Source organism: Myotis yumanensis, unplaced genomic scaffold (assembly GCF_028538775.1).
Source record: "Myotis yumanensis isolate MYYU_CA2020_CCGP unplaced genomic scaffold, mMyoYum1.0.hap1 SCAF_17, whole genome shotgun sequence".
NCBI lineage: Eukaryota > Metazoa > Chordata > Mammalia > Chiroptera > Vespertilionidae > Myotis > Myotis yumanensis.
Window position 1 is genome coordinate 43,135,402 of NW_027223768.1, and position 27,876 is coordinate 43,163,277.

Below are 27,876 nucleotides of genomic sequence, written 5' to 3' on the forward strand. Positions count from 1 at the left end.
GCCGTCACTCCTCCTCACACCCCTGCCAGGCGGGCCTCAGTGACCCCATGTTCCTTACATCTACTGAAGCTGTCCCTGGCCCCAGCATGTTTAAACTCCTTGAGGACCCAGAGCATCTTATTCTTTTTTCTTTCTTTTTTTTCTTTTTTGACGGTCACACATCTGCCTTTATTGTGAGCAGCAGGCGGGACATTCCAGCAACAGCACAAAAATTAACCTACAGACGCCGGGGCCGCGCAGCCGCCTGGTTGGAACCCGTGGGAGCCCATACACAGATGCCGACTCAGAACAGCAGGAGACATGAGCTCTTCGCAGCTCACCAGCTAGTGGAACCCATTCTCCCCAGACGCTCCGGATCTGGGTCCTGGGGACCCAAACCCCCTCCCGCTGCTCTGGGAGCCCACGCTCCCTGCGATATTCCCTCCCCGCGTGTTCGCCCCGCGGGGAGGCCTCCACAGCTCAGCGGCCGGGTCCGAGGTGGAGCCGCGGGAGGGGGCGCAGCTTGGGAAGCTGCCCGGGGAACCCGCAGACACCCTCGGCTACAACCAGAGCGAGTCCGGCCCCACCTCCCAGGGGACGTCTGGCTGCGACCTGGCCCGACGGGCGCCTCCTCCGCGCTTCTGGGCAGTTCGCCCACGATGGCGCCGACTACATCGCCCTGAACGAGGCCTGCGCCCCGGGGCCCAGATCACCCGGCGCCGCCGGGCATACCCGGAGCGGGAGTGCGCGGTGGCTTCGCAGGTACCTGGAGAAGGGGAAGGAGACGCTGCAGCGGGCAGATACCCCCAAGACACCCCCCCCCCCCCCACCGGGAGGTCACCCTGAGGAGCTGGGGCCTGGACTTCTACCCTGCGGACATCACCCTGGCCTGGCAGCGTGATGGGGAGCACCAGACCCAGGACCTGGAGCTGGCGGAGACCAGGCCTGCAGGGTGAGGACCTTCCAGAAGTGGGGGGATGGGGGGCCCCTGGAGAGGAGCAGATACACCTGCCACTGCAGCAGGAGGGGCGGCCCAGCCCCTGGCCCTGAGATGGGTTTCCTGGTCCTGCCCTGGGTCTGTGGTCAGTTCTGGAAACTCCCTGGGGCCTGGGACTAGGGCTTCCTTAGGACCTCATGGCCCCGCCTCCTCCCTGGCCGCTCACACAGCTCTGATGTGTCCCTCAGGCTCTGAGTGTGAGGCTGCTGCCGGAAGTGGAACTGAGTGATACAAGCTGTGCTGGCGCCCCACTCCCTTTCCCTTTCCGCAAAGGGCGTGGCATGTCTGCCTTCCTCTCCGCATAACGTGAGGATTTGGGAGGCTGGCCCAGCCCTGCCCACACCATCGTGCACACTGTACACATTCAATACATGCAGTTTTCTGTATATCAACGAAACCTCAATAAAGTTGTTTAAAAAATGAAAAAAAAATGCTTTTTGTAAATGTCACGAGTGTACTTAGTGGCGGCAATCTCATGAAGGTGAAGAGCGTGCCATGGCCGAGAGCACCGGTCACGGGCTGGGCGTCCGCTCATGGCCGAGAGCGCCACTGTGCCCGGCATGCGGTGATCGGCCACCCCGCCACCGGAAAAGCACACGGCCAGGAGACCCCTCTGCATCTTTATTTTTTTAGATATATTTTTTATTGATTTCAGAGAGGAAGTGAGAGAAACATCAATGATGAGAGAGTCTCACACAGCAGATCCTCAGCCAGTATTTGTTGGCTGAGTGAATTAGCGTGAATTCCAATAGAATCACACTCAAGCAAAGATACCAACAAACGCATCTGCATAAATACACTCACCTCTCCCAGGACCAGATCTGGCGCCTGCGAGCCTATTGTAAATACAGTGAGTTAGGCGTGGCTCATTGGATGTTGTGCTTGAGAAAGGGTTCCACCCACTCATCCTCAGGACCTCAGCAAGGCCCTTTAACCTCAGTCTCTCCCTCTCTGTGTTATGACGCGAGCCTGCACTGGCTTTAACTCGCCTGCGGAGCAGCATTACTTATAATGTGAGTCTTAACTGAAGAGCAGCAGGCACAGAGCTTGTTTCTAGTGGGAGGAACTGCCGGTGCAGACACGGCCGCGCCGGGGCAGGGGCAGTGCCAAGGCCTTCACACTCAAATACCAGGACTTGGACTCTATCCAGTGCGGGCGGAATCAGACTTACCTAACACAGACATACCCTGCATAGTGCCCATGCCCAGACACCCAAACAGCTTCTGAAATTACTTTTTCTAGCCCTGGCTGGTGGGGCTCGGTTGGTTGGAATATCAATCAGTGCACCAGAAGGTTATGGGTTTGATTCCTGGTCAGGGGACATATCTAGGTTGTGGGTTTGATCCAGGTTGGGGCGTGTATGAGAGGCAACGTTTCCCTCTCACATCGACGCTTCTCTCTCTTTCCCGTCCTCCCTTTCTAAAATCAATATATATAAATAAATTACTTTGTTCATAGAGGTTGGGAGAGTAGATACTTCTTACACTTGCAAAAGTATTCTTCAGTGTCAATGAAACACAGGACAACCCCGGTGATGACTCCTACTTCTGAGTCTTAAGCTTATTAATTGGGCAGGACCAGGTATTTTTCGGGGCCCCATAAAAACGAAAATGCAGAGCTCCTTCTTAAAAAATCACTAAGAATTTCAAGACAGCAACATCAGAGCACCAAACCGAGCCCGAGAAGAGCCTTCTCGATGCAGGAGCGTGGCAAGCTCACTGCCCACAAAGCCTGCTCGGGGCACAAGAGCCCACGAGTTAATGCCACCACCTCCAGGTCTGAGCGGCCTCCCTGCTGAGGAAGCAGGGCCTCTAGCTGAGCGGGCTCTGAACTAGACCGCAGCCTCTAGGAGCTTCCCCGGGGCCCCCATCGCTGGCTCTGCTCTCCCTCTCTGCGCTGTTCCCAGGACCCACAGACAGGCGGCCAGAAGCTCCGCTGCAGGGAAGTCTCCTCGGTCTGCTTAGGAGCAGCTTCCAGTGACTCCCGAGGTCCCCACCCGCCAGGGTCCCTCCCCACGCGCCAGCAACCAGAGCCACGGGTATGCTGGGAAAACCTACCCCAGGCCTTTGCCCAGGTCCAGAGTCTCTGAGAACCGGAAGCCACACACAACAGAAGACCCTGAGGACATGACCCCTGACCTGGGCAGCTCTGGGGATCCAGGGGAAAGAGGCGGGGGTTTGGGGAGATGCATCCCACCGGATCCTGTGGCCTGCAAGCGACAAGCTGCCTGAGGGGCAGGCAGGCCACCTTTTGGCGCCAGAAACGAAAAACAGCACGATCAGGCACCGCAGGGGCTGGGTCCGGAGGCGTCCAAACGCTCTGCAGGAAGGGGCAGGGCCAAGGTCGGCCCAGAGCTCCCCTCCCACCCCCAGACTGTGACAGCCACCCCAACACCAGGAGCCACGGCCAGGGGGGAGATGGGCTGCAGAACGGTGTGGCCTGTGGGGACTGGGCCACGGCTATCACTCCCCTGCCCTGACTGGTGAGGCTGGCAGGGTTTCTTCAGGGAAGAGCCTCCTCCCAATAGAAACAGTCCCAACTGCGCCCAAGCTGTGCAGCCTCTCGCTCTGTGGCCAGCTGGCTCCATGGCACCGAGCTCCACACCACAGGCGGCATCCTCACGGAGAAAGGGCAACGTTTGTCCCAGGAACACAACCCCTCAGTCAAAAGCACTTATGGTGCTCATTTCCTGTAAAGCACCAGGCCACAGGGGTGACCCTGTGCCTCCATGCGATGCGAGAGGTGTGCCCAGCCACCCTCAGACCTGTGGGCACAGCGCAGAGTAACCGGTGTCATCTCGGCCCCTCACATAACCACCCGTTCCCTGTCATCCTCAACGCTCACGTCTGTCTCTCACAGACGAACAGTTGGCACTGGTCTCACCTGCCTTTTTGCTGGGACCAGTAAGGTCAACAGGCCCAGAGGCACCACTGCCCAGCCTGCAGGTTGGGGAAGTGCCTGGATGCTGGCAGGAAGGACAGTGAGCTGGCCCCTCCCATCCCAGGAACCCACAGACCACGCTCTGCTTCTCCTTGTTCCCACGGAGCATTCTCTACAGCAGGCAAAGCTCTTTAAGACAAGTCAGTGATGTCACTATTCTGCTCACCTTCCAGTCCATGATCTCATGGCCTCGCTCCCCAGGCCACCTTCATGGCTCTGTCCCCCTTGCTCAATGCATCCCAGGCACACGGCGGTGGTGCCATCCTCAGACACGCCTGGCACCCCTCGGACCTCTGCGAGTGCCTGGCTGTCCCTCTCCCAGAAGCTCATGGTGCCTCGGCTGGCTTTCCCTTCTCTCAGGTGCAGTGCCTGCCACATAGCAGGTAGTTGGTAATTGTTGAGTTAATCACATGATGCTCTTTCTGTGTCCAGGTTATGAGGCTACGCTCCCAAAGTAATGTAACAGGGGCTCACGCAGTCAGCATGCCCGAGGTCACTCAGCTAAAAAGCTGTAGAGCCAGTATTCAGACTTGCCTGTCTGATTTCCAAACTCTTGCTGTTTCCATGTGAGCAGTGGGAACTGGAGAAGTCAAACAATCTTAATTTGAATTCAATCTACATCACTTAACCATTTTGTGACCTTGAATCTCAGCCTGTTTACACTTCTGAAAAGTATGGATACAACACCTGTGGATAACAAATCCTACATCTACCCGTAGGGATGTTTCAACCCATCAGGTGTGACCGCAGAGCCTTTGAGATCATAATGCTGTACAGACATAAGGCGATGCTTTAGGTATCAAGAGCCAACTCTTCAACTCCCTGTCCTGAGTTGAGTTTGGCTTCAACTCAGGAGCCAAACGTAGCCTGTCCCCACCCCAGTGCCTTGCTCTCTGTCGGTGCCCACAGGCTGGAGAAGGTGGACAGGACACCCCCATCCACAGCCTCCGGGACTCCAGCCAAGGCCAACAGGCCTCCGGACTTCCTCCCGCACCCTTTGCTGTGAGAGTGGCCGGGCCCTAGACCACGGCCGGCAGGGAGGTGCTCTCTGCTGATGTTGACCTTTGTCGCGTCTCTTGCAGGCACAGTGATCCTGTCTGCAGGCCGGTAGCGTGGCGAGCAAAGCAGGCCCAGCGCCGGCACAGAAAGCACCCGAGCAGCTGAGCGCGGGCGGAGAGTCGTCCAGACACGCCTGAGGCCCACCTGCCACGTGGGCACCTGTTGGACCAATTTGTGCAGTTCAGGGTGAGCACTCACAGGACTTGGGCTGGAATGAGACCAAAAGGATAACCAAGGAGGACAGCCTGAGGGAGGGGCTGCGTGTCACTACAATTCAGAGGCCAGGACTTCTCCAGGACCCCCGAAGAGGCCAGCTCCTCAGCCCGGAACCCTTCCAAGGCTGGAGGGACCGAAGGAGAGCGCTGGGCCCCGGGGCTCCCTCAGCTCTGATCTCTGCGACCTCCAGCTCCTCTGTTCGCCTACCCCCCGCGCTGCCTCTGCACATGCACTTTGCCGACATCAACATGTTCATGGCACAGCCAGTCATCAAGGTCAGCAGGCCCTGTCCTCCCCCGTGTGTGGCCTCCCTCCCCTCTCAGGAAGAAAGCACTGCAGTCAATGACACTCCACACCACCACCGCCAAGAGAAAGAGAACAGCACGTAAAGCCACTGGCAACTGACCGCCAGCCTTCGCGAGCCCCATGTCTGGAATCACCACCCCTGGTTTGTGCCTGTCGGAGCGGGAGCTCTTCTCCGCAGTTCAGACTCGAGTTTGAAGTGCCCTGTGTCCTGCGCCCCACAGGCCCAGCCCGTGGAGGGCCAGGACTCCCTCCTCAAGGGGCAGCTTCGAGATCTGTCATCTCCAAACACAGATTCCTCTGTGGCCTCTGCTGCCCGAGAAGACGGAGCTCCCGGTGAGGTGCTGGTAGGACAGCACAGGGCACGTGTCCTTGTCCTCATGGCATGGCCGAGGCCAGAGGACCAAAGGCTCTGAAGGCTGGTCTGGGTTCCAGAAAGAGTTTTTGGAGCTGCTCTTTCACTTCCATAGGACACTGTGGCAGCTGCAGCTCCAGGAGCCTGAGTGTGCTCACGGCTGCCTGGCCCACTTCTCACCTGGTGAGCTCCCCCAAAACCCAGAAGCTTCCTCCCAACACCTCTGTCAAACTCCCAGCTCCTCCAATCCGTCCTTCCCAGGCCTGTTGGTCCTCCAATCTGCAGAATGCATCTCCTCCAGCCTGGGGCTCCTGGGCACTGTACAGCCCCCACCCCCATCCTTCCTGCTCCCTCTTACAGACCGGCCCAGGGTCTCCAGAGGGAGACTGACCAGCTGCAGGAGATGATGGGCTCCGTAGAGCTACATCTCCGGCCAGCGGCCAGGGCCCCGTCGGCACAGGGACAGGCATAGCGGCTACACCAGGGAAGGAGGGAGGAAGGGAACTTAGCTCAGCGCAGATGCTTCTCAGTCTCTCCTGGGGGCACCGAAGCCCGTGGGGCCTGCACTCCCTTCCTCTCACGTAGTGCGGTGCCCACACTGCTCCCACCGCTGTCTCAGTTCACTCTCCCCAGCTTTTTGGTTCAGTAGAGACGCAAAGCGGTTGCTCACAGGCACTGCATCAGCATTCCTGAGCCCAAGGACATCCACACCGCACCCCTCTCCAGACAACAGCAGCCTCACGGGAGCGGCGCCCCCTCTTTCCCAGGCCTCTCCCCTCCTCCTCACTGGCCCATCCTTCCATTTTCATTCCAAGTTTTGCTCGCACACAGCTTCCTGGCAAAGCCCTGGCTCCACAATCTGTCCCCAGCTCTGAGGTGCCTCCCCTTCTGTTCTGCTCACTCCACCAGCCGACCTGGGATGCTCCCGACCACAGAACAGTCCCGCCTTCTAGAAGCTGCTGAGAAGGCCAGACCCTCAGATTCCTCACAGTTGAAGTTCTAGCCAATTCTGGGGCTTTCTTCACTCAGGGCCCTCAGAGCTTGGGGTTCAAGAGAAACAGCAGGAGGAAACTGCCAGGCAGAGGCGCCGGGGACCCTGGGACCTTGGCGAGGTCTGTTACCCCGGGGCCCGGTGAGCCTCATGCAGGCGGGCAGCTCGGGCTCGGCTTGGGGCCTCAGACGCTCAGCTGCCACATCTCCCTCCTTTCCCCAGGGCCCCACTCCCTCCTCCTCCAAAGGCTTCTGTATGCGAAGCTTCTGGGCTCCAGGCTGATCTGGAGCATTAACAACCTGCACAGACAAACCCAGCACCTGCGGGCTGCGCTGCGCCTCTGGTCCAGGGTCTGCAGCTGCCAGCACCGCCTGGCCCGACACACTGGCCTGGAGAGGGCCGGCGCTGGGCCCAGAGGTGGGGCCAGAGGAAAGGGAGCCACGGTTCCCGAGAGCCTGCAGCACTCGCTGCCCCTCGTGCAGCCACGGTGTGGTGTGACGTGGACAGTCGTTCTCTGGAAGACAGGAAACGGGAGGAGGAGCTCCTCTGGGAACGGGTGGCCCCACTTTCTGAGGTCAAAGTTCCCTCCCAGCCTGAGGCTCTGGGGTGGCAAACAGGATGGCGCTATCCCATGCAGACATTCCTGCTCTGAAGAGGAAGAGGTGAGGAGCTTTAATCCACAGGGAAATGCAGAAGGGGGAGAATGAGGAGGACCACTCAGCCAGATAGGCCCCTGCCCCTTCTCCCTTAGGCCAGAGCCACAGCAGGACAGACAGCGTGCGCAGGGGGGTGTGTGTTGGGGGGGGGGGGGGGGGGGAGCAGAGATGGTCCTCAGACCACCGTCTCATCAGCGAGGGCACGGCCCCATCCCCCACTCTGCTCCTGGGACCACGAGGTCACCCAGCCAGGTGGGCTCCAGAGAAGGCCCAGTCTCTGGCCCCGGGCACCTAACTCAGAGGCTGCAGCTGCCGTGGGGGCTCGGGCGCCTCAGCCCACAGTGACGCTGAAGCCACAGTGGAACCTGTTGCGCCAGTGGTTGAGGAAGGCCCCCAGGGCGAGGGTGACGGGCAGCGGGGGCATCTTCTTCTCCAGCACAGCGCCCACACACCAGTTACTGTCCACCACGCCTGCAGCAGGAGATGCGGGCCAGGTTAGGTACCCGGCTCCCCGCCCCCTACCTGCCCCCCATCCCACAACACCTCCGCGTGTGGTCTCAATCATCCTCACCTCTAAACACCATGTTGGCCTGTGGCAGAGTCAGGTGGTAACCAAAGGAGAAGGTTGTGTCTTGTAGCCTGGTGTTTGCCTCAAACTCCACACCAACCTGAACCTGAGGATGGGAGAGGGTCTGTCTCTGTAGAGACTGCGGGGTCCTGACGGGCCAGCAGGAGGAGGCACGCGGGAAGTGTATGGGAAGTGCAGGCGGGAAGACAGCCGGTCAGCAGGGCCTGTGGCCGCCCAGGGTGGGCAAAAGTTCACGAATGACATGCGGGTGGGGGTGGGACCAGTTGTCTCACCTGCTCGTTTGCCCTGTGGTAATAACTGGCATGGGCCCCACCTGATCCCACATTCAACGTAGCTACCCAGTGCACAGCTGTGAAAAGCAGAGGCGGGGGGGACAGGAGCATTACTGCTTGGACACAGGCCAGGGACCCAGCCAAGTCCAGAATTCCCCTCCCTCTCACCCTCTCATCATACCGGAGTACTTCCCCGCCAGTGTCAAGATGGCCCCCTCCTCGCCTGGCCGCCGGTGATACACTAACTCTCCCCCCAACACCAGCCGGTGTGTAAGGCTCTGCAGGAAGTGAGCGACCAGGATCACTGGGAGTGGGAGACACAGAGTGAGGCCTAGAGACAGCACCCAGCCTGCCTCCCCCGCAAGGACCCCCCGGGCCTGCCCAGAGGTTCTTCTCTGATCCCTGAACTGGACAGATGATGCAGAGGATTGCCAACAGCAGCAGGTGGGCAGCCAATAAAAAGAACCCTGTCCCACTTCTCACCCGATTCCCCAATCAAGTCAGGATTTCCGAGGGTCAGAGTCGCTGTGTAGTCATCTCCCCGGTACTCGCCGTCAAACTGCCAGGTCAGGAACTTGGACTGCTGCGTCTGGGATGGAGGGCAAGGAGTAAGATCTCCCTCCCTCTCTGCCATCACTGTTGCCTCTGCTCCTCCCCTGGGGCCCTGGAGCAGGACATTCATGGGGAAAGAAGCCCTGGGATGGAGGCAGGAGCCATGAGTCACCTGGAAGACAGCCTTGGCTCGGAGCCGCTCTGCCAAGAGGAGCAGGACCTGGGCGTTGAGGCTGCCGCTGCTGTCCCAGTCACCTACCACAGTGGGGAAAACCTGTTGAAGAGCTGGATAGTCAGACTCAGCTGGGCTAGGGTTCCACTCAGCCTCAAGCCACAGACGATGGGCTTTCTTTAACAGCACCCAGCGCCCCCTAGTGGGGCCACAAAGGAAAACTCCCACTCCATCACAGTGTCCCTCCTCGCTCCCATTCAGAAGAAACCCAGGGAAACAAGCAGGCGCCCTCCCGGTAACAGACACCTTTCCTCCTGCTCTAGGCGGGCTTTTAGAGAGATGGCCAGGTGTGTGGAGCCCTCACCTCAGTGGGGCTAAGTTGCCAGTCCCCTGCATAGGCCGCGTGGAGGTGATAGCCAGGCAGGCCCAGCGCGCTCAGGTGCACAGTGTGAGCCACCTGCGGGAGAGAAGCCAGTGGAGGGGCGCATTCCTGCTGCATCAGTCCCCATCTCACCCTCCATCCCGCCCATCCAGGCCTTCAAGAATCCCAACTATCCAACACACACTGAGGGCCACCTGACTAAAAGCAACAAGTCCCACCAGCAAGGGCGTCAGAGCCGGCTCCTCCCTCCTCTATCCCGCAGCCTGACCGGGCAGGAGCAGAGGAAGGAGAGGGTGGGGCCGGGCAGGAGGCGCAGTGAGGAGGGGCCAGAGAAGTGGGAGCACCTGGAAATGGCTGCTCAGAACCTTGTTGACCACGAGCTTCACGCCCTCCATCTGTCCTGGGAAGACATCTGAAGGTGGGAGGGAGGGAGGGGAGGAGTGAGCACAGAGGGGAGCCCCGACCCCAAGAAGCCGTCCCCGTGCGCGCCACAGCCAGCGCTTTGGAGGAACTGACCTCCTTTCCGGTTCTGCAACAAAATGCTCCATCCATTGCGGCACCTGGGCCTCCCTGAGGCCGGAAGCCCGGCGCGATCGCCCTTTCCTGCTCCCATCTCTGCGCGCCCGCCCCCCGGCCCCTTCCGCGCGAGACACGCGAGTCCCAGCCTCACCTTTGCACAGGCGGTGCAGCTCATCGAAGCTCCCGGGGTTGGGCAGGGGTTCCTCTCGACGGGGGCTCCGGCGGGGCAAAGCCGCCAGCGGAGCCAGGCCCAACGTGTTCCCCATTTCAGGCCACAGGACGGGGAGGGCCGGGGTGAGCTGGGAAGGATGCTCTTCCTCCCTCTACCCCCCGCGGGCCCCACCCCCCATCCTCCAGCTCCCCAGCCCCCGAAACTTCCACATGGTCCGACGCTAGGCCTGGAACGAGAAGAGCGGGGGCGAGGGCACCGGGCGGGCGCTGCATCGCGGGCACAGTCCCGTCGCACCTTTGGCCCCACAGCCCACCCGTCACCCATCTCTAACCCCAGCCCCCCACGCCTCCCCCGCTTCCTACTCTCCCTCCCGAGGCCCCGGGGCGAGGTTCGCCACGTGGCGGTCGCCTTACCGCCTCAGACCTCCGTGCTGCCCCCTTCCCCCCGGCACACCCCGGTCATCTTGATGGGGGCAGCCATCTTGAGTGATGGCAGGACTGCGGCTTCACGCTGCTGTCTCCGCGTGGTCATGAGCACCATCTTGGAACCGGGCAAAAAGAAGCTTTTAAAGCTCCGACCCTCCCTGGACTGGGCCCCGCCCAATCTATTAAAAATAAGCGGCCTTGATCTCCCTGGGGCCAATGGAAGAGGAGGAAGCAGAGGAGTGGCAGGCGCCGCGTCCAGAGAGCTCCAGTCTTGGAGCTGCGGAGGCGGGGCTTGCGGGCAGCTCCCGAGACCGACTCGGAGCTGATTGGCTCGGTCCGCGGCCTCCAGGTCGGGGCGTGGGAGCGCGCGGGACGCTGGAGGGAGCATCGTGGAGCCTGGGCCGTCGAAGCTCCCTCCGCCAGACAGCGTGGGGACCGGCCTTGGAGAAGAGGGCGGAGGGAACTACGGGGAAGACTTATTTTCCACCCGGTTCAGTCGCCCTCGGCGCCCCCCACCCCCCCAGGATCGCCTGGGCTCCTCCTCCCAGGCCTCCGCGACGCTCTGCAAATGCGAGCTGCTCGCCGCACAGCTGCCCTAGGACGCGCTCCTGCCTCCCTCTCGGAATGGGACCGCGTGTGAGCGCCTGGGGTGTGGAGGAGCAGGGGCTGCAGCCTCCATTCCAGCAGATCCGGCTCCTGAAACACCTGCCCCTGTAATTAATCAATCCTTCCTTCCCTAATTCCCCAGGCAAAGCTAGAAAACAAAATCCCGGAATATGGGCCCCGCCCCCAAGTGCGCTCCACTCCAGGCCAGGCGGGAGTCAGTGGGGTGCCTTCCAGCACTGGGGGCTCCACAGGGAAATGGGAGCCCTCGCTGGGCCTCGCAACTCCACCCCCAACTCCCGGGAATGTCCTGCCTACACTTTGATGGCAAAAAGGTGAAAGATGCAAATGCTGCTGATACCTATTCAGCTGACTTCACCCAAATGCCTTGGGAATTTCCTCCCTCCCTGCTATCTGGGCAGAGGGGTGCTGTGGCCCCTGCTGACTCACTTTTGCTGGCTACCACCTCACCCTAATAAGGTGATCCAATGACCAGGGACCTTCAACTTTTACTCTTTAACCTGAACCTCTTTTCCTACCAGAGGCTGCTTTCTGATTTTGGAGGTAGGGTGTGATCATTGGTCAACATGTTTTCAACCTTGTCTCATCACCCATTAACTGAGGAAGGGACAAGCAAATCACCTGCCCCCTGACCCTCATCCCTACCCCTAATTTCAACTCCTTTCTCCTTTCTTCTGTTCCCTAAAATCTCTTGCAAGTTGCAGTGGGGGGGGGGGGGCGTAGAGTTGGGGAGACGAAATCCACTCCTAATGGGACAGAGTTACTGAGGGCTGAGGGTTGATGTGTCAGAGCTTCCAGAGAAACATAGCACTCTGACTTCCTGCAGCGCGGAACTAGGGACTGCTGCCCCAGACCCCAACAGAGCGAACCTCTAGTGGGCCTACAGGACACCCTGCCTCCATGAAGGCCTGCACCAGGCGTCCCCCATGCACTTGTCCCCTCCTCCCCATCTCTCCAACGTGTTTACTCCAACATGGTCCACCCCAATGTCCCTCCACAGTCCTTGTCATCTGACAGGGGGGTGGGGAAGCAGGCAGATACATGGGCCCTGCCTCCCCAGCCAGGCCAGGCATAGGCGCAAGGACAGAGGCACTGACCAGGTAGGAAGCAGCAGTTGTGGGGAGCGGAGGGACCCGGTTGGAGTGGACACCTTGGAAGGGTCCCTGGGAAGGGGCTGAAGCCCACCCAGCTTCAGTGTCGCCCCACCTCCATCTGTTCCCAGGCCACCTCCCCATATCACCACCATGAAGCTGCTTGTAGTGGCGGTGCTGCTCCTCACCATCTCTGGCCTCGAAGGTGGGTGTGGAGTGGAGGGGGGTCCCAAGAAGAAGGCGGTAGGGGTCCTGGCTGCCCATCTGTCAGTTCTGTGCCCAGATCTGGCAACCCCAAGGCTCAAAATGAAGACCATTCCCCCTCTAAAGCCCAGAAAGCCCATCCAAAGACCTGGAGTGGGAGGCCTGTTTGGGCTGGGCACTGGCAGTGGTGTCGCCAGAGGCCAGGACCAGTGGTTCTCAACCTTCTGGCCCTTTAAATATAGTTCCTCATGGTGTGACCCAACCATAAAATTATTTTTGTTGCTACTTCATAACTGTAATGTTGCTACTGTTATGAATCGTAATGTAGATATCTGATATGCAGGATGGTCTTAGGCAACTCCTGTGAAAGGGTCATTCCACCGCCAAAGGGGTCGCGACCCACAGGTTGAGAACCGCTGGCCAGGACTCAGTATTGGGGACCAGCTAAAAAGGGGGGTGTTTTTGTGTGCCCAGTACCCTTGGTCCGGAGGCAGGCGGAGGAGACGAGCCTGCAAAGCCTGTTCTTAGTACCTGCAAACCGTGACCGACTATGGCAAGGACCTGGTTGAGAAGGTCAAGGGCCCAGAGGTCCGGGCCCAGGCCAAGTAAGTCTCAGCAAGGGGAGTTCAGGGCCCACAGAAGACTGAGCTCGGGGTGGAGATTGGGGAAATGGAGCTCTGAACTGGAGAAAACAACTGCCTCATCCCTGCAGGTCCACGGGCCTGTGGACAGATGGGCCCAGCAGCTGGGTTGTGGGTTTCTGTCTCCGGCTGTGCTCCCTCCCAGCGGAGGGAGGGCTGCCTCTCCTCCTGGAGCTGTGCCGTGCCAGCAGGACCAGCACTGAGCTGGGGGGCTTGGGTCCCACCTCCCACCACCACCAAGGCCTCTGCCAGTGCCTTGGTTCCTTACACTGACCTCTAACCCTCATATATCCAGGGCTTACTTGGAGAACACACGTGAGCAGTTGACACCCCTGGTCAAGAAGGCTGGGAATGAGCTGATGAGCTTCCTCAATTACTTCGTGGTATCTCAATCACCGTCGGACGCCCAGCCACCCCAAGCTGGCCCCTAGGACACGTCTGGCTGGCCTCCAGCGCCCTCTGTCCCCACCCCTTGCTTCTACAATAAATAGTAAAGGAGTCCATGGTGAGTTTTTTGAGGATGGGAGAGGAAGACAGAAGTCCAGGAGGAGGAGGCGGCTTGGGTGTGAAGGGTGGAGAAAGGGTCCAAGAGACAAATGTGGGAAATGGCAGAGTGGGCACCGCGGAGTCTCCTCCAGGCCCGGAACGGCTCTGAGGAGATGAAGAGCCATTCCATGGCCCTGGCTTGTTTGGCTCAGTGGATAGAGCGTCGGCCTTCGGACTGAAAGGTCCCAGGTTCAATTCCTGGTCAAAGGCACATGCCTGGGTTTCGGGCTCGATCCCCAGTGTGGGGTGTGCAGGAGGCAGCTGATCCCATGATTCTCTCTCATCATTAATGTTTCTATCTCTCCCTCTCACTTCCTCTCTGAAATCAATAAAAATATATTAAAAAAAAAAAAAAAAAGAACCTTTGCATGGACGAGGGCCTGAGAAAGGCATGAGACTCAGAGACTCATGCTGGATTCCTGGCCTCGGGCAGGCACAGGAAACGAGGCCTCCCTCAGAAGCTCCTCACCATCATCCTATGACAGTGATGGCGAACCTATGACACGTGTGTCAGAGGTGACACGCAAACTCATTTTTTTGGTTGATTTTTCTTTGTTAAATGGCATTTAAATATATAAAATAAATATCAAAAATATAAGTCTTTGTTTTACTATGGTTGCAAAGATCAAAAAAATTCTATATGTGACACGGCACCAGAGTTAAGTTAGGGTTTTTCAAACTGCTGACACGCCGAGCTCAAAAGGTTCGCCATCACTGTCCTATGAAGAGGGGAAAGCTTCCAAAAAGCGAACCCAGAGATGTCCCCCAAGGCCCTCCCTCCCCTTCCGAGCCGGGGAACACTGCCTGCTTCCCCCCTGCCGCCCTCCCCCCCCCAGCCTACAGTAAAAGGTGCGGCTCACTCTCCCCACACTGCTCTCACCTGGATCCCAACCTTTCCACACCCTCCTCTCTTATCTGGGTGCTGTTACAGCCCTGGCCCAGCGGCCACTGGAGAGCCTGGAACCAACAGACACCACAGCCAGTTCAAGGCCTGGCAAGCTCCCGTTGGGTGGACATGTGGGACTAGAGATACTGGGAGCCATGATGCCTGGATTAAATCCCAGCAGAACAGAAAGCGGGCTGGGTGGGTGTGCAAGGCGAGGGAAACAAGGCGAGGGAAACGGAGGCATTGTCGGAAACGTATGCCCACCTGACCTCTCAGGTCAGACAGGTGCTTCCCCTCCCCGGCGCATTTCCCATGTCCCATCTGAAATTGCCTTCAGGTGCCCCTCTTGCCCCAGGACCTGCTGAGAACCCACTGTCCCTTGCAACCTTCCCTGAGGAGCGGCAGAGCCTTCCTCACATCACCCCTCCTGACGCTGGGCTTTTGGCCAGGCTGCGCTGTGGACCCTGAGCTGTCCCACAGACTCTGACCCCACTGTGATTGGATTGGTCACTCTCTGAGGCTGGGCAGCCAGGCTTTCCCACAGCCCAGAAGTCACTTCTTAGGTTCGAATATCTCTGAATGTGCCCAGAATCCCAACACGGAAGACCCTGCTCCTGCTCAAACTAGAGGCCTGGGGCCAGGGGTCTCCTTTGTCCCCTCACAGCAGCATTTGCCCTTCAGTTGAGCAAAACAGCCTGGCGTTGGACACTGAGCTCTGGGAGTCAGGCGTGGGCCTCTGCCTTGCTCCCACTGGCTCTGCAGTCCCAGCCAGAGCCTTGCAGAGGCTACGTGTCCAAGGAAGGAAGCAAGGAGTGGAGCCCAGTCTGAGGCAGCTTTATTGGTGCTGCTCCCGTCCCATTGCCTGGTGGGAACTGGGAGGAGGGAGGAGGGGGACAGTTGGGGGAGCTGGGTGTAGGGAAGGAGGGGGAGGTCAGGGGAGACTAGAATACGCACATTAATGAGCAGGATCTGAGCACAGGCCTTGGGCAGGGAGGAGGAACCAATGGGTCCATTCATGGGGGCATAGCATCTTTACAGGGGAGGTCTGTGGGCATTAATGGCGGGAGGCATATGTGGTGTCAACCATGGGACTGGGCAGGAACTGGAGCAGAAGGAGGACGTGACCAAGGGCATCTGTTCTAGTTACTCTGTTGGTTTCTGATGCTTCAGGGTCTCATAAGTCTCCTGGTTCCGGGGGCTCAGGCCCTGGAGGTGAAGGTCAGAGGACAGTCAGGAGCTTGAGTCCCTCCACGGCTCCCACTAACCCCCACAGACCCTGCCCTTCCAAAAGTCACTCAAAATCCACCCTCCTCTGCTGACGTCCTGGGATTGGGGGTGGGCGGGGCCAACTCACTCACCGTGTAAATGCCATCTGACTTCTGTGGAGGCAAAGGAGCAACTTGTCAGAGACCCACACATCCTCCAGGGCCCCCCAGCATCTTCTTCCGCACCCAGGGACATATCAGCCAGGGGTGGGACTTGTCACCCGTGACTTGGCTGGGTGGCAGGGTGGGTAGGGTGAGGTGGGAAGTGGGTCTCTGAAGCTTATGCAGGTCAACACCTGAGATTCACCTCCCAGGGGCTGCAGACTCCAAGGCTATAGCCCAGAAGGGCTGAGTTTGCAAAATTGTTGATAACCAGGTATGGGGAGGGGGTTCCATACCTGATAGGCTACAGCTGCCTTTCGCACCTGTATCTGGAGGAAGGTCATTAGTAAGAGCAATGTTAGTGGCCCATCCCCCTTCCCTCCAAACTTGGTGGGTTTCTCCTCAAAGCCATGCTCCCACCACTGCCCCACCCACCTGCCCAGCCTCACCTTGAGTCGACAGTAGAGCAGGGTTAGGATGATCCCGTACAGAAACAGGATTGCATCCAGGATGTAGCAGATCTGAGGCTCTCCCAGGGCCTCTGAGGGGAGAGAGGGTGCCCATGGGGAGGGCGTCAGGGAAGGGAGGGCCCTGGGAGGGAGGCCGGGCCTGAGGGTGCTCTGCAGGGAAGCTCGCTCTTTCTCTGGATTCCTCTCCTCAGCCCCAGACTTTCCTGCGAGCACTGGGGCTCCTCAGGCTTGGCTGAGCACTTCATAGCCCTCAAGGGACTCATCTGAGTTCACTGGGCAAAAACCAAAACCTCAGCCTGGAGGGCAGGGCGCGGAGAAGGCAGTGACAAATGTCAGTGAAGAAACCACAGCAGTGTCTCTGCTCAGTCCTGTGACCTGTGGCTGAGAGCTGGACAGGAAGGGTGTGAGCTGGGGAAGGGCGGGAAGGCCATTACTGCTGTTGGTCATCTGGCCTCGGCGCACGCTGCTCTGCCCACCAGACACTTGGGCATGTAAAAGCCAGCAGCTGCTTCCCCGGCTCAGGGATGCCCCGCCTGGCACAGTCTCCCAGGGAAGGCCCTGCTGAGATTCCGTCTCGGGGACGGGCTGTCTCTGTGGGACTCTACCCTGTTCCTCACACCCTGGCCACTGAGAGGAAGTTTGTGCAATTAAAGAAGTAAAATAGGGTCTGAGCTCCTATCTGCCCCATCACCCTGGCCACTGTCACATGGGCTCCCGGGCTGTGACTTTTATTCTGCGAAGATATCTTTCACACTCCCTGTTGCACAAATCTCAAGGCTGCCCTGTTTGGGAAACGCCGTCGCCATCTCACCGCTGACGAAACCAAGGTCCAAGGAAGCGAAGCAGCTCCCTCAGGGCACAGTCAGGACACTGTCAGCAAAGCCGAGCTTTCCGCCCTCAGCCGGTGCCCGCCCAGGCCTCAGCGGTGCTCCCATCGCCCGGCTGCTCTCAGACCCTTCCACCTTCATAGCTGGGTTGGTGCAACCTTCCTTCCATCTTTCAATTTCCCCAAATTCCCTTCAGTTTCACTAACCCTGTTCCCCCCAAACTGCAGCCACAACCATCCATCTTGTAAACATTCACACAAGACAACCCTGAGAGGGAGAGGCAAGAGTTCATACATAAACTGACCGCGGAGCCTTTCCCATTCCTGCCCGGTTCCCCGAGGAGGCTCAGGTCTCTAGATGCTCACACTGCCCACCCTCCACTGCGGCTGCCGGGAGGTGCATGTCAGCCATGACACACGGAAGCAGCAATCACATCTGCTTGGCTAGCCTGGCTTCCCTCCCACACACGAGGCCAGGCCTCTGCTCCCACAGGCACTTGACAGATACCACTTAGGCAGCTAGAGGCCAGCTCCTCCTGGACAAGACCAAAGGCCCCACAGGAAACCAGCCCATTTTGTGTGTCACACCCTCCCTCCCTGCCAGCTGCAGCCCCGGGGTGCCTGTCCATCCTAAGATGGGGACAAGGAAGGAGGAAACTGACTTTTGTGACCGGATGGAACCACACAGGCCCAGCCTGAGTCCCTGTGCCCAGCTGCCCACTACTGCCTCCCCCCCCCCGGGGGCCCTGCCTCGCCTGCCCATATGCCCTAGACTCCCACCTGGGAGTCTAGCTCACTGTCCCTCAGCAAGCCCTCACCTGCTTGTCCAACCAAAAGGAGTGCGAGCAGGAACGCCGTGGGAATCATCTTGGGCGGGCAGAGGGGCGGCACGCGGAGCGCAGCTGAGGGCCGGCGCAGCTGTGCTGGTGAGCAGCTCCCTGACCACAGAGTTCCCCCCTTCCTGCCACGCCTCCCCCAGCTCTGGCCCCTTCCCCTTCCTGCGCTAGAAACCAGGCGGCTCCCGGAAGGGCCAACTAAGGGAGCAGAGCGGTCTGGGCCCTTCCGCCTCAGGCGTCCAGTGACTGGGGCTCTGCCTCCACAGGAGGGGACTCCCATGCTGGGCAAGACCAAGTCACCCCCTTCCCACACAGCCCTGCTCAGAGACACACCTGGGAGAACCGCCACCTGGCTCCCTAGGACCCATGCGAGCCCTTTCCTCTCCACCAGGAATGTCCCCAGCCCTGATTCGAGGGGTACTGGTCTGTGTGGGCACCAAGGTCTGGGCGGGGGTGGGGGTGGGGGCGGGGGAGCGGGGGGGGGGGGGGGCGCTGAGGGAAAAGAGGAAACGGGGAATGGAGAAGTGGAAAGGACAAGAGTCAGAGAAGGGGTGGAGAGGAACAGGAAAAACTGCTAAGAACGGAATCTAACAGAGAAGTACAAGGTTAACAAACACTCAAGTTTCCCATGAAAATGAAAGACATAAGAGGCTTTGGCGTAGGGGCCAGAGGCGGCTAATTTATTCCTCTTTTCTAGAACACGCACAGAAAGCCTAACAGCTGAGTGTCGTGCACACACACAGCCCACTTCCAATGACGACAGGCTCCGCACGGAAGTCGAGAGGCAGGGAGATGAAGTGCTGCTGTCCTGCTCACCGGTCGACTTCGCCAAACACAATATCCTGGGTGCCTAGGAGGCCGGGGAAGAGAAAGTGCTGTCACCCAGGACCCAGAGACTGAGGATCGGAGTCCACACCCCGAGTATCTGCGGAACAGGAAGTGTCCAGATTCTGTCCCCACATAGGGGCCCAGTGCCTCTGTCCACACAACAGCCTCGTACCTATGATGGCAACGACGTCTGCCAGCATGTGTCCCTTAGACATCTTGTCCAAACCAGCCTGCAAATGGAGGGAGCAACAGCGTTAGCAAGGCTACCAGGGTAGACGAGAGGGAAGTTCACAGAAATCTCAACCAAGGGCAACCATAGTGGAATCAGAATCATCGGGACTGGTTCTTACCAGGTGGGCAAAACCAGGAGCCTTGATCTTGCATCGATAAGGGCGGCTGCTGCCATCAGACACCAGGTACACCCCAAACTCTCCCTGCCCGAGGAGGAAGGAGACGGCTGCCACCAGCAGAAAGGAGCTGCTCCTCGCCAGCTGACCCTCTCGTCACCCACACCCTCACCAACATGTCTCCAACCGCCCACTCCTCGCCAAGGTTTCCCTCCCCTCCTCTCACCTTAGGAGCCTCAATGGCTGTGTATGTGGCCCCCGGAGGAACCTGGTAGCCCTCAGTGTACAACTTAAAGTGATGGATCAGGGACTCCATAGACGTCTGGAGGGAGAGAGGAGCATCAATACCCCAGACCCACAGCCTCACTCGCCACGCCGGCACAGGAAGCAGCCTCTCCCCTCAGAGAAGACAGAGGACAGGGGGCCACAGGAGCTGGAGGCTCTCATACAGTGAGCTCTCTGCAAACGGACTGAATCCCAGGATCCTCTCGCTTGCCCTGCGGGACCTCCCCTCCTCGCCCTGCAGCTACCTTCATCTCGGCTCGCTTGGGCGGAGACACTTTGGCATCATCAACCTTGATCTCCCCAGGAGGCATCTTGTTCAGACACTGAGAGATGATTCGAAGGGACTGGCGCATCTCCTCCACCCGGCACAGGTACCTGAAGGAGACGAGAGAGCCCTGAGCAGAGGCTCCGACCTGAAAAGCGCTGGGATTCCCTCACTCCTCTCCTAGCCGAGGACCTGGGCGTGGCCTGGCCACCACAGCAAGCCTGCAGTCTTCCGGTTCTGGTACTGGGCCTGTCCCCAAGTCCCCTCCTAATTTTCTCAGACCCTGTCCAGTAGCATTTCCCTCTTTAATCACCATCTTACACACGCCCTGAAGTACAGAATGGGTGAGAGTCAGACAGACTCAAAAGCAACAGGAAGCCTCACTCAGGGTCAGTACACAGGAACGAGATGCGAAGCTGAGGATCTGGTGGAAAGAACCTGGGTCAGGAGTCTAGTCTCAACTCTAACGGGATAATCCTGGGCTCTTCTCTGCGCTTCATGCCTCGCTTCCTCAGCGATCAGATGCAGCCCACACTAGTTCTAAGACAGAAGGGACACCGCCAGGGCAAAACAAGGCGTCACAGGAAAGTGCTCTGAAAAGCACTCACACACACAGGGAAGAAAGCAGCTGGACTGTGCGCTAGAGGAGGACCTGGTCCTCACCTGTCATAGCAGTCCCCTCGGGAGCCGATTGGAACATCAAAGTCCACCTGGTCATAGACGTCATAGGGCTGGGTCTTCCGCAGGTCCCACTGGATGCCTGAGCCCCGAAGCATCACCCCGCTGCAGAGACGAGACAGCAACAATGGCTGCTCTCCACACACCAAGAAAGGCACCCTCCGCCCCTTAAGTCTCCCTCCCCCCACCCCCCCACCCCCGGCTCTGGGCGGGAGACAAACTCAGATTGTGGCCAGGAAGGCCCAGGAAGCCATACTCTCAGTCCAGAAGCCCCACCCCCAGGGGAGAAGCCTAGTCCTCCACCTAAAGCCGTAGTTCAGCGCGTCTTCGGCAGTTACAACCCCAATGTCAACTGTCCGATTCCGCCAGATCCTATTGTTGGTCAGCATCTGTTAGCCAAGAAAACACCTTTCAAACGTCCAACACCTCCGTGTCTTTCAGCACAGGGGACCAAAACCCCACAAATCGGGCTTGGGGAGAAAAGAGGGATTTTCCCCATGACTCCTATCTCACCTCCTCCACCTCATCAATCCGAAGAGAGAAGTTTTTAGAAAACTGGTAAATGTCATCCATAAGCCCAAGGGGTAAGTCCTAGGAGCCAAAGGGAGAGTGACAGTGAGCACAGCAGAGCCTCTGGCCAGGGCCACACGGCGGCTTTTCAGTCAGCCAGCGCTGCCCTCCAGTGGTCTCGAAGGACACAAGCAGGGACACTGGGAGACTGCTCACCTGGTGCACCCCTCCTGGGCGGATGTAAGCAGCATGCATCCGAGCCCCAGACACTCGCTCGTAGAACTCAAACATCTGGATGGGACACACAGGGAATTGGGGACAAAATCCTGGACCCTAAGTCTGACCACATGGTGGTACACTCCCCTGCCCCTCACAACAGAGTCCCTAAAGACTATAACTGGCCCCTAAAAAAAGAATATAACCCAGGTTAAATAAACCTCCTCCCCTAAGTGTTCCCCCTGCGTCCTCTCTCTCGTTTCAGTCTCATTTCTCCTTCATACCTTCTCCACTTCCTCATCTCCTTCGCCATTCCTATTCTTCCCGCCTTCTCATACCTTCTCCCTTTCTTCAAACATCCAGAAGAAAGGGGTCATGGCCCCAATGTCCAAGGCATGTGTGGTCACAGCCATGATGTGGTTCAACAGCCGTGTGATTTCCCCAAACAGCACTGCAGAGAGGGGAGGACAAGAAAGGGGCCAAGGACCCAGGCTGACAGCAGGCCTCGGGAGAGCCCGGGATCTGCACACTAAGCCGGGGCCCGGGAGAGGCTGGGCGTACCTCGGATCCACTGTGCCCGCGGAGGAGGCTGGATGTTCAGCAATTTCTCCACAGCCAGCGAGTAAGCCTGCTCATTGCACATCATGGACACGTAGTCCAGCCGGTCAAAGTACGGAAGGGCCTGGGAAGAGGGAGGAACCAGGTCCCCTCTCAGGGCCAGGAGCCCTCAAGGATACCTCATGCCCAACAGTGTGCTGGGCAGGGACCCTGAGTCATGTTTGCCAGGATCCTCAGTGAAAACACTCTGACCAGGAACAATTTCCAGCTCCCATGTCACATAACTGAACACAGGTCTGGGCAGCACAGACACGAGAGCTGGCATCCCAGAGCACAGCCCAGCAAAGCCTGGTGAGTTCTGAGTACTTCTTGCCTTGGTTTTTAAAATAACATATTAAATTGCAAACCAATATCATTTAATTTTAACAATGGCTATTTTAACTACTGGTTCACAAAATTCCCCCAAATTTAACAATCTGCCCTGTGACTCAGGATGACCGGGGTCCAGCACCCCACTGCCAACCGTCCTCCAGGTCATCAGTCTTAGGGGTCCCCATCCCCGGGGTTCAGACATAAGGAAGGTGGGATTTGTTTCTGGTAAGAAGGACTCCTTTCCCAGAACACCAGACTCTAAGCCCAGCTGTGAGCTTCCAGGAAGGAGGCGGAGCTGAGATGCCCCTAGTGGGGACAGCCAGTTCTTGCACTGATGTCACTGTGACTGGGCAGTGCTGCAGGGTGAACTCCATGGACTCTGGGACCATAAGCCACCACTGCCTGCAATCTCCAGGGAAAGCGCAATCTGGCTGGCTGGTTCTTCATCCGAACCCATCACCCTCTCTCAAGACCTTTCTTCGTGACTGAAAAAACTTCAGGTTCCTACCCCAGATCCAGTTCCTTTAACTCTGACCCTCACCACTTGGGTCACATAGTTCTCTTAAAAATGTCAAACTCTGTCACAGACTCCCTCCTGGTCACTCTGACTCACTGAGTATTTCGAAAGCAAGCAAACAGCTGGAAGATACAATATTCAGCTGTTAATCCTGGGGAGCTGATGTCTCTCTCCTCTGTCCCTGCCCACTAGGGACCCTGGCTTTGACATTTGAGTGCAATATAAGAGCAGGGAAACTGAGGCACTACAGGAAGGACACAGGGCAGCCAAAAGACAGCCCAAGAAAAGCTGGGAGTGCGGCTCTGGCTACAAAGCATTCCTACTGGGTAAACTGAGTCCAGATGATTCAAGTCCTGCATCCCCTGCCACAACCCTCCCTCCTCCCAACCAACACTGTCCTCACAACCTCCACAGGCGACTCCCTCACAACCCTCCACCCCTGGAGCTTTGGAGACAGCCAGCTGGCAATGCCCAGGTCCCGTGCACCGGCCTCTGTGTGCCCACACCTGCAGGTAGGTCTTGTATTCAATGAGCTTCTCGGTGCCTCGGTGCAGCAGGCCGATGTGAGGGTCACACTTCCGCACCATCTCCCCACTCAGCTCCATCACCAGGCGTAACACACCATGGGCTGCTGGGTGCTGGGGCCCAAAGTTCAGGGTCAGGTTTGATACCATTGTGTCCTTCGGAGGGTCCACATCTGAGAAGTGGGAAAGAGTTCAGAGCCAAACGGCAACTCCCTTGAGAGCCCCCAAGAGGCAGCAAGGTTAGCCTTTCCCTGCTCTCCACACTGTTAGTTTCCTAATCTCCAGGAGGACCACTGGGTAGGAAAAGCTTTCTGAGGAGAGGGACGACAAACACTCTTCGCACATCACCCAGAATACCCTTGTAGTAGTAGTAGTAGTAGTAATAATAATAATAATAATAATAGCTAACACCTATATAGCCCTTATTATGTGCCCTGCACTGCTCTAACCATTTTACTTATTTTAATTAATTCTCACAACAACCATATGAGTACTAGGTACTTTTGTTATCCCCATTTTACTGGCAAAACTGAGGCCAGAAAGGATAAATGACTTCACACACTGGCAGAGCCTGGACTGGACTCAGCCTGTTCAGCTCCAAGATCCACACTCCTTTTTCTTTCTTTTTTTTGTTTGTTTTTTATTTCAAAGTCCACACTCTTAACCACTGGGATGCACTGCTCTCCAAATGCATCTGATGACCCACCAGGAAATGGGAGAGAGATAGAAACATCAATGATGAGAGAGAATCATGGGTCGGCTGCCTCCTACATGCCCCCTATCGGGGATCGAGCCCACAACCCAGGCATGTGCCCTGACCAGAAATCAACCTGGCAACTTTCGGTGCACAGGACGACACCCAACCAACTGAGCCACACCAGCCAGGACTGGACATTTAATTCTTACTATTAAATGACTGGACGGACCCTCAAGAATGTTACAAGTGAGCCCTAGATGGTTTGGCTCAGTGGATAGAGTGTCGGCCTGTGGACTGAAGAGTCCTGGGTTTGATGCCTGGGTTGTGAGCTGGATCCCCAGTCGGGGGCATGCAGGAGGCAGCTGATCAATGGTTCTCTCTCATCATTGACGTTTCTATCTCTCTCTCCCTCTGCCTTCCTCTCTGAAATCAATAAAAAAAAATATATATATATATTTTAAAAAAAAGAATGTTACAATTTAATTTAGGAAATAAGTACCTGTGAGAAACTAGTAACACAGGCCAAAGTGACGAGTTACCAATTCAGTGGCTCAGCCATGAAGTATTTGAAGGGAGGGAAAAGCACTGTGAAGACCTGAGCTGGCTCTTAAGTTCAAATGACTCGGAGGCAGAGAGAAGAGACTGCCCAGGTGTGGAATCCACATGGGTCAATCTTGACGTAAACAGTGTTTCTGGGACTCTTACCTGCCCCGAGGCAGATCAGTATTGGCTACTATTTTATTTAAATATATTTTGATTGATTTCAGAGAGGAAGAGGGAAAGAAAGATGGAAACATCAATGATGAGAGAGAATCACTGATCGGCTGCCTCCTGCAATCCCCCCATTGGGGATCGAGCCCACAACCCAGGCATGTGCCCTTGACCGGAATCGAACCTGGGACCTTTCAGATCACAGGCCGACGGTCTATACACTGAGCCAAACGGGGTAGGGCAGTGCTACTATTAATAACAGCACTATAGGCGATTTGCCATGTGCCAATCACTGCACTAAGTGGCTTCTGTTTTTATTGCCTCACTGACTCCTAACAGTAGTGCTGTGAAGGAGGTATTTTATTCACTGGTAAATAGAGAATTGAGATTTAATACCAGAGCCCAACTTTTAAAGCAAAATTCTTCACTGTGGGCTTTGTGGAGTCAGACAGATCTGAGCACAATTCCAGCTGTGTGTCCTTGGTCAAGTTTTAATCTCCCTGCACTATAATGTCCTCGAAGTTGGGATAATACTAGTATCACTCTCAGAGGACTGTTGTCTGTACTACTCGAGATAATGCATACAAAACACATAGGATATGTAAGCACCCAGCTATTTTTACTGTGAGATTTCTGAAAAGTAACTGGAGCCCTAGCTGGTTTGGCTCAGTAGATAGAGCATCAGCCTGTGGACTGAAGGGTCCCAGGATCGATTCTGGTCAAGGGCATATGTGCGAGTTGTGGGCTTGAGCCCCAGTAGGGGGCGTGCACAAGGCAGCTGACCAATGATTCTCTCTCATCATTGATGTTTCTCTCTCTCTCTCTTTCTCTTCCTCTCTGAAATCAATAAAATATATTTAAAAAAAGAAAAGGAAAAGTAACTGGAAGTGCCTTTAAAGATTTTAGAGCATGAGAATGATTGACATGGTAAATGGATCTTTGGGGACAATGAAGGCCATGACACCGGATTAGGATAGCAGGTCAGGGCAGGAGCCCAGTGAAGAGACTCCTGAAACAACCAAGGTCTGACATAAAATACATCTGGACACAAAGGGGAGAGGTGCCCTAATGTACATGAGGAAAGAGCTGCAGGGCTTGGTGACTTACTGGGCACAGACGGAAGGCAAGAGAAAACTGAGCCAAGGTGACTAAACAGTGTCAATTCTGAGATTAGGAGAAAGCAGTGCCACTGTACCAAGTCAAAAAGTCAAAGTGGAAAGACTGGTTTTCAGGGAGAAAAAAAATGTTTGTGTTCAGGAAGGTTTCCTTTGTGTGACTGGGAAAGCCACCTTGCCCAGCCAGGCAGATGGGAACATATTGTCTACTGAACCTCTGGGAAAAGTTGAAGCTAAAGATATAAATTTGGTGGAGTCCAGCCGCACGGCTCCGTGGTTGGACCCATGAACCAGGAGGTCCCAGTTCAATTCCCGGTCAGGGCACTTGCCCAGGTTGCGGGCTCCATCCCCAGTGTGGGGTGTGCAGGAAGCAGCCGATCCATGATTGTCTCTCATCATCGATATTCCTCTCTCTCACTCTCCCTTCCTCTCTGAAATCAATTAATATATATATGTATATATAGAAATTTAATGTCATCTTTAAAAAAATCCTTGGTAGGGACCTACTATTGCCTTCTCCTGGAATGTTCTTCTGCTCCGTCTCTAGGTGACAAACACCTACGATGGTCACTGTGACTGTGTTTGGTGAGTTGCATGAGAAAGAAGCCGAAGGGCGACGGCTACAGCCTGCGAAGACCGAGGTCAGCAGCACAAGTCAGGTGGGCAGGGCCCTGGCACTCACCATTCCAGGGTGGAGGCTTCCAGTGGGCTGTCTCCTTGGTGGGGTACATGACCGCTCCCCCAAACTGCTCGGCCCACTCCACATCTGGCTGCCACTGCCGGGCACCTCTAGGGGGTTCAAGGCATAGGCTGAGCAGTGCTGGTTCCTGTTCCCACCCGCCTCGGGGGCAGGCCGGGGAGGAGGCCTGAGTCCTTCCATGCCGAGCGCCGGGCACGGGCTCCGCAGCTCTGCAGAACCAGCTGGGCCCCAGACGTCCTGTCCCGACAGCTTATTCCAGAACCGCTTCACCCAGCGCCCCGCTCTGCCCGGCCGGCCGCTCAAGGTCAGCGGGGAGACAGGGCGCCTGCTGCCTCCTGGCTCGGCTCGGGCGTGAGCGGAGCGATGCCCCGCAGCCCGGGGCGCCGCGTGTGCTCCTCCTTTCCTTTCCCCGCGTGTCACCGGCGGCGCCCACCCGTGACGGGGTTCAGGAGAGGCCGCAGAGATAAGGGGAGGGACACGATCTCAACGCTGCGGGGCAGGTCTCCCTCCACCTCCTTTCACCGCGGCCCGAACGAGCGCGAGACCCCTTTCCTCGGCCGGGCGGGCGCCGCGGCCCCCGGGTCCGAGACCGCGGGCCGGGGGTCACAGGCCAGGTCACCCTTCCCCGGGCCCAGCGGGGGGGACTCCCGGCCATGGGGACAGCGTGGCGGGGGCTGTCGGGTCTCACCTGCCGGGCTGCACCTGCAGGCGGCCCCCAGCGCCGGGCCGCAGCAGCTGGGCCGCCGCGCCCCCGAGGCCGCGTACAGCCCTTAGCGCCGCCATGTCGCCGCTGCCTACGGCGGTGGAGGCCGAGCGGAAGTCCCGCCGCGCGCGCCCGGAAGTCCCGCCTGCGCACCTCGGGAGCGCCGCGCGCCCTCCGCACAACGCGGCCGCCATCTTGGAAGCTGGCGGGTCGCCCACCCGAACTTGACTTCCGGGTCTGCGCCTCGGCCTCGCGGAGGCTTAAATGGGGACCGAGTTGGCTGTTCCCTCCGCTCCCGTCGGCCTTTCGGGCGGGAGCCCTGGGGCCTCGCGCTCTCCCGCCTGGTGGTCGCAGGGGCTCAGGGAGAGGTGGCCCCCGGCGGGGAGCCCCGCGGTGATGGAGGGGCGGCCCCCAGAGTGGCAGACCCGAGGGGCGCCTCCCACCCGCCTGCACCTGCGTCATGGCTGCCCCGTCGGGTCTGGCGGACCGGAGGCTCCGTCCTGGCCGAGTCCCAGGAGCGCGGGGCCCCCTGAGCCTGAGCGCGGGCTCCCCAAGGCCCGGGCGCCAGGTCACAGCCCCCGGAGCTCACTGCTCAGAATGGGGGGCCTCCGCCTGGGACGGGGGATGGGAGCCGACAGCCCCACGCGGGCGGAGGGCGCACCCCGCTCCGTCCCGGGAGCCGTCGGCGCGGACAGGCTGCGTGGGGACGGCCTGGCTGGGACGGTGCGGGCTCGGGGCGCCGAGGACACTGCGGCTTTTGTGCGTCTCCCTGCCGCCCCC

The 27,876-nt window shown here is 58.0% G+C and overlaps 4 protein-coding genes across 6 annotated transcripts; 1 reads left to right on the forward strand and 3 right to left on the reverse strand.

Annotated features, from left to right (window-relative positions):
- Nucleotides 1–7,489: 7,489 nt before the first annotated feature.
- On the reverse strand, nucleotides 7,490–10,684 carry TOMM40L (translocase of outer mitochondrial membrane 40 like). Its single transcript, XM_070396174.1, has 10 exons — nucleotides 10,568–10,684; nucleotides 10,134–10,380; nucleotides 9,808–9,875; nucleotides 9,446–9,538; nucleotides 9,082–9,183; nucleotides 8,841–8,946; nucleotides 8,539–8,661; nucleotides 8,358–8,434; nucleotides 8,068–8,170; nucleotides 7,490–7,967 (listed from the first exon to the last, which is right to left on the reverse strand). The coding sequence occupies exons 2-10, from the start codon at nucleotides 10,246–10,248 to the stop codon at nucleotides 7,828–7,830; spliced, it is 927 nt and encodes a 308-aa protein (XP_070252275.1). The 5' UTR covers nucleotides 10,249–10,380; nucleotides 10,568–10,684; the 3' UTR covers nucleotides 7,490–7,827.
- Nucleotides 10,685–11,025: 341 nt separating this feature from the next.
- On the forward strand, nucleotides 11,026–13,605 carry APOA2 (apolipoprotein A2). The gene is given in 5 exon segments (XM_070396905.1): nucleotides 11,026–11,292; nucleotides 12,426–12,499; nucleotides 12,973–13,024; nucleotides 13,026–13,103; nucleotides 13,435–13,605. Coding segments are annotated over 5 exon segments (429 nt in total). The 5' UTR covers nucleotides 11,026–11,203; the 3' UTR covers nucleotides 13,571–13,605.
- A 1,779-nt stretch (nucleotides 13,606–15,384) lies between these two features.
- On the reverse strand, nucleotides 15,385–18,182 carry FCER1G (Fc epsilon receptor Ig). 3 transcript variants are annotated; one of them, XM_070395957.1, is made up of 5 exons: nucleotides 18,053–18,181; nucleotides 16,388–16,479; nucleotides 16,235–16,261; nucleotides 15,930–15,950; nucleotides 15,385–15,777 (listed from the first exon to the last, which is right to left on the reverse strand). In XM_070395957.1, the coding sequence occupies exons 1-5, from the start codon at nucleotides 18,099–18,101 to the stop codon at nucleotides 15,715–15,717; spliced, it is 252 nt and encodes an 83-aa protein (XP_070252058.1). In that variant the 5' UTR covers nucleotides 18,102–18,181; the 3' UTR covers nucleotides 15,385–15,714. The 3 variants fall into 3 exon arrangements, with proteins under 3 accessions (XP_070252058.1, XP_070252057.1, XP_070252059.1); XM_070395956.1 differs by having other exon boundaries at nucleotides 16,235–16,267; nucleotides 18,053–18,176; XM_070395958.1 differs by lacking the exon at nucleotides 16,235–16,261 and having other exon boundaries at nucleotides 18,053–18,182.
- Nucleotides 18,183–18,722: 540 nt separating this feature from the next.
- Nucleotides 18,723–27,191, reverse strand: NDUFS2 (NADH:ubiquinone oxidoreductase core subunit S2). Its single transcript, XM_070397359.1, has 14 exons — nucleotides 27,082–27,191; nucleotides 26,376–26,482; nucleotides 23,153–23,343; nucleotides 21,761–21,881; nucleotides 21,538–21,650; nucleotides 21,200–21,274; nucleotides 20,987–21,064; nucleotides 20,777–20,862; nucleotides 20,459–20,578; nucleotides 19,776–19,905; nucleotides 19,472–19,567; nucleotides 19,249–19,332; nucleotides 19,071–19,128; nucleotides 18,723–18,920 (listed from the first exon to the last, which is right to left on the reverse strand). The coding sequence occupies exons 1-14, from the start codon at nucleotides 27,174–27,176 to the stop codon at nucleotides 18,883–18,885; spliced, it is 1,392 nt and encodes a 463-aa protein (XP_070253460.1). The 5' UTR covers nucleotides 27,177–27,191; the 3' UTR covers nucleotides 18,723–18,882.
- Nucleotides 27,192–27,876: the final 685 nt, after the last annotated feature.

Coding starts and splice junctions, on each gene's coding strand:
- TOMM40L (XM_070396174.1), bottom strand. CDS start 10,248: ATGGGGAACACGTTGGGCCTGGCTCCGCTGGCGGCTTTGCCCCGCCGG. Junction 9,876..10,133: donor GCTGCACCGCCTGTGCAAAG/GTGAGGCTGGGA, acceptor TCCCACCTTCAG/ATGTCTTCCCAGGACAGATG. Junction 8,435..8,538: donor ACTGGCGGGGAAGTACTCCG/GTATGATGAGAG, acceptor TGCTTTTCACAG/CTGTGCACTGGGTAGCTACG.
- FCER1G (XM_070395956.1), bottom strand. CDS start 18,101: ATGATTCCCACGGCGTTCCTGCTCGCACTCCTTTTGGTTGGACAAGCA. Junction 16,268..16,387: donor TGCTCTACTGTCGACTCAAG/GTGAGGCTGGGC, acceptor ACCTTCCTCCAG/ATACAGGTGCGAAAGGCAGC. Junction 15,778..15,929: donor AGTCAGATGGCATTTACACG/GTGAGTGAGTTG, acceptor CTTCACCTCCAG/GGCCTGAGCCCCCGGAACCA.
- NDUFS2 (XM_070397359.1), bottom strand. CDS start 27,176: ATGGCGGCGCTAAGGGCTGTACGCGGCCTCGGGGGCGCGGCGGCCCAG. Junction 20,863..20,986: donor GGATTGATGAGGTGGAGGAG/GTGAGATAGGAG, acceptor CTTGGCTAACAG/ATGCTGACCAACAATAGGAT. Junction 19,129..19,248: donor CTCCTGGTTTTGCCCACCTG/GTAAGAACCAGT, acceptor CTCCATTTGCAG/GCTGGTTTGGACAAGATGTC.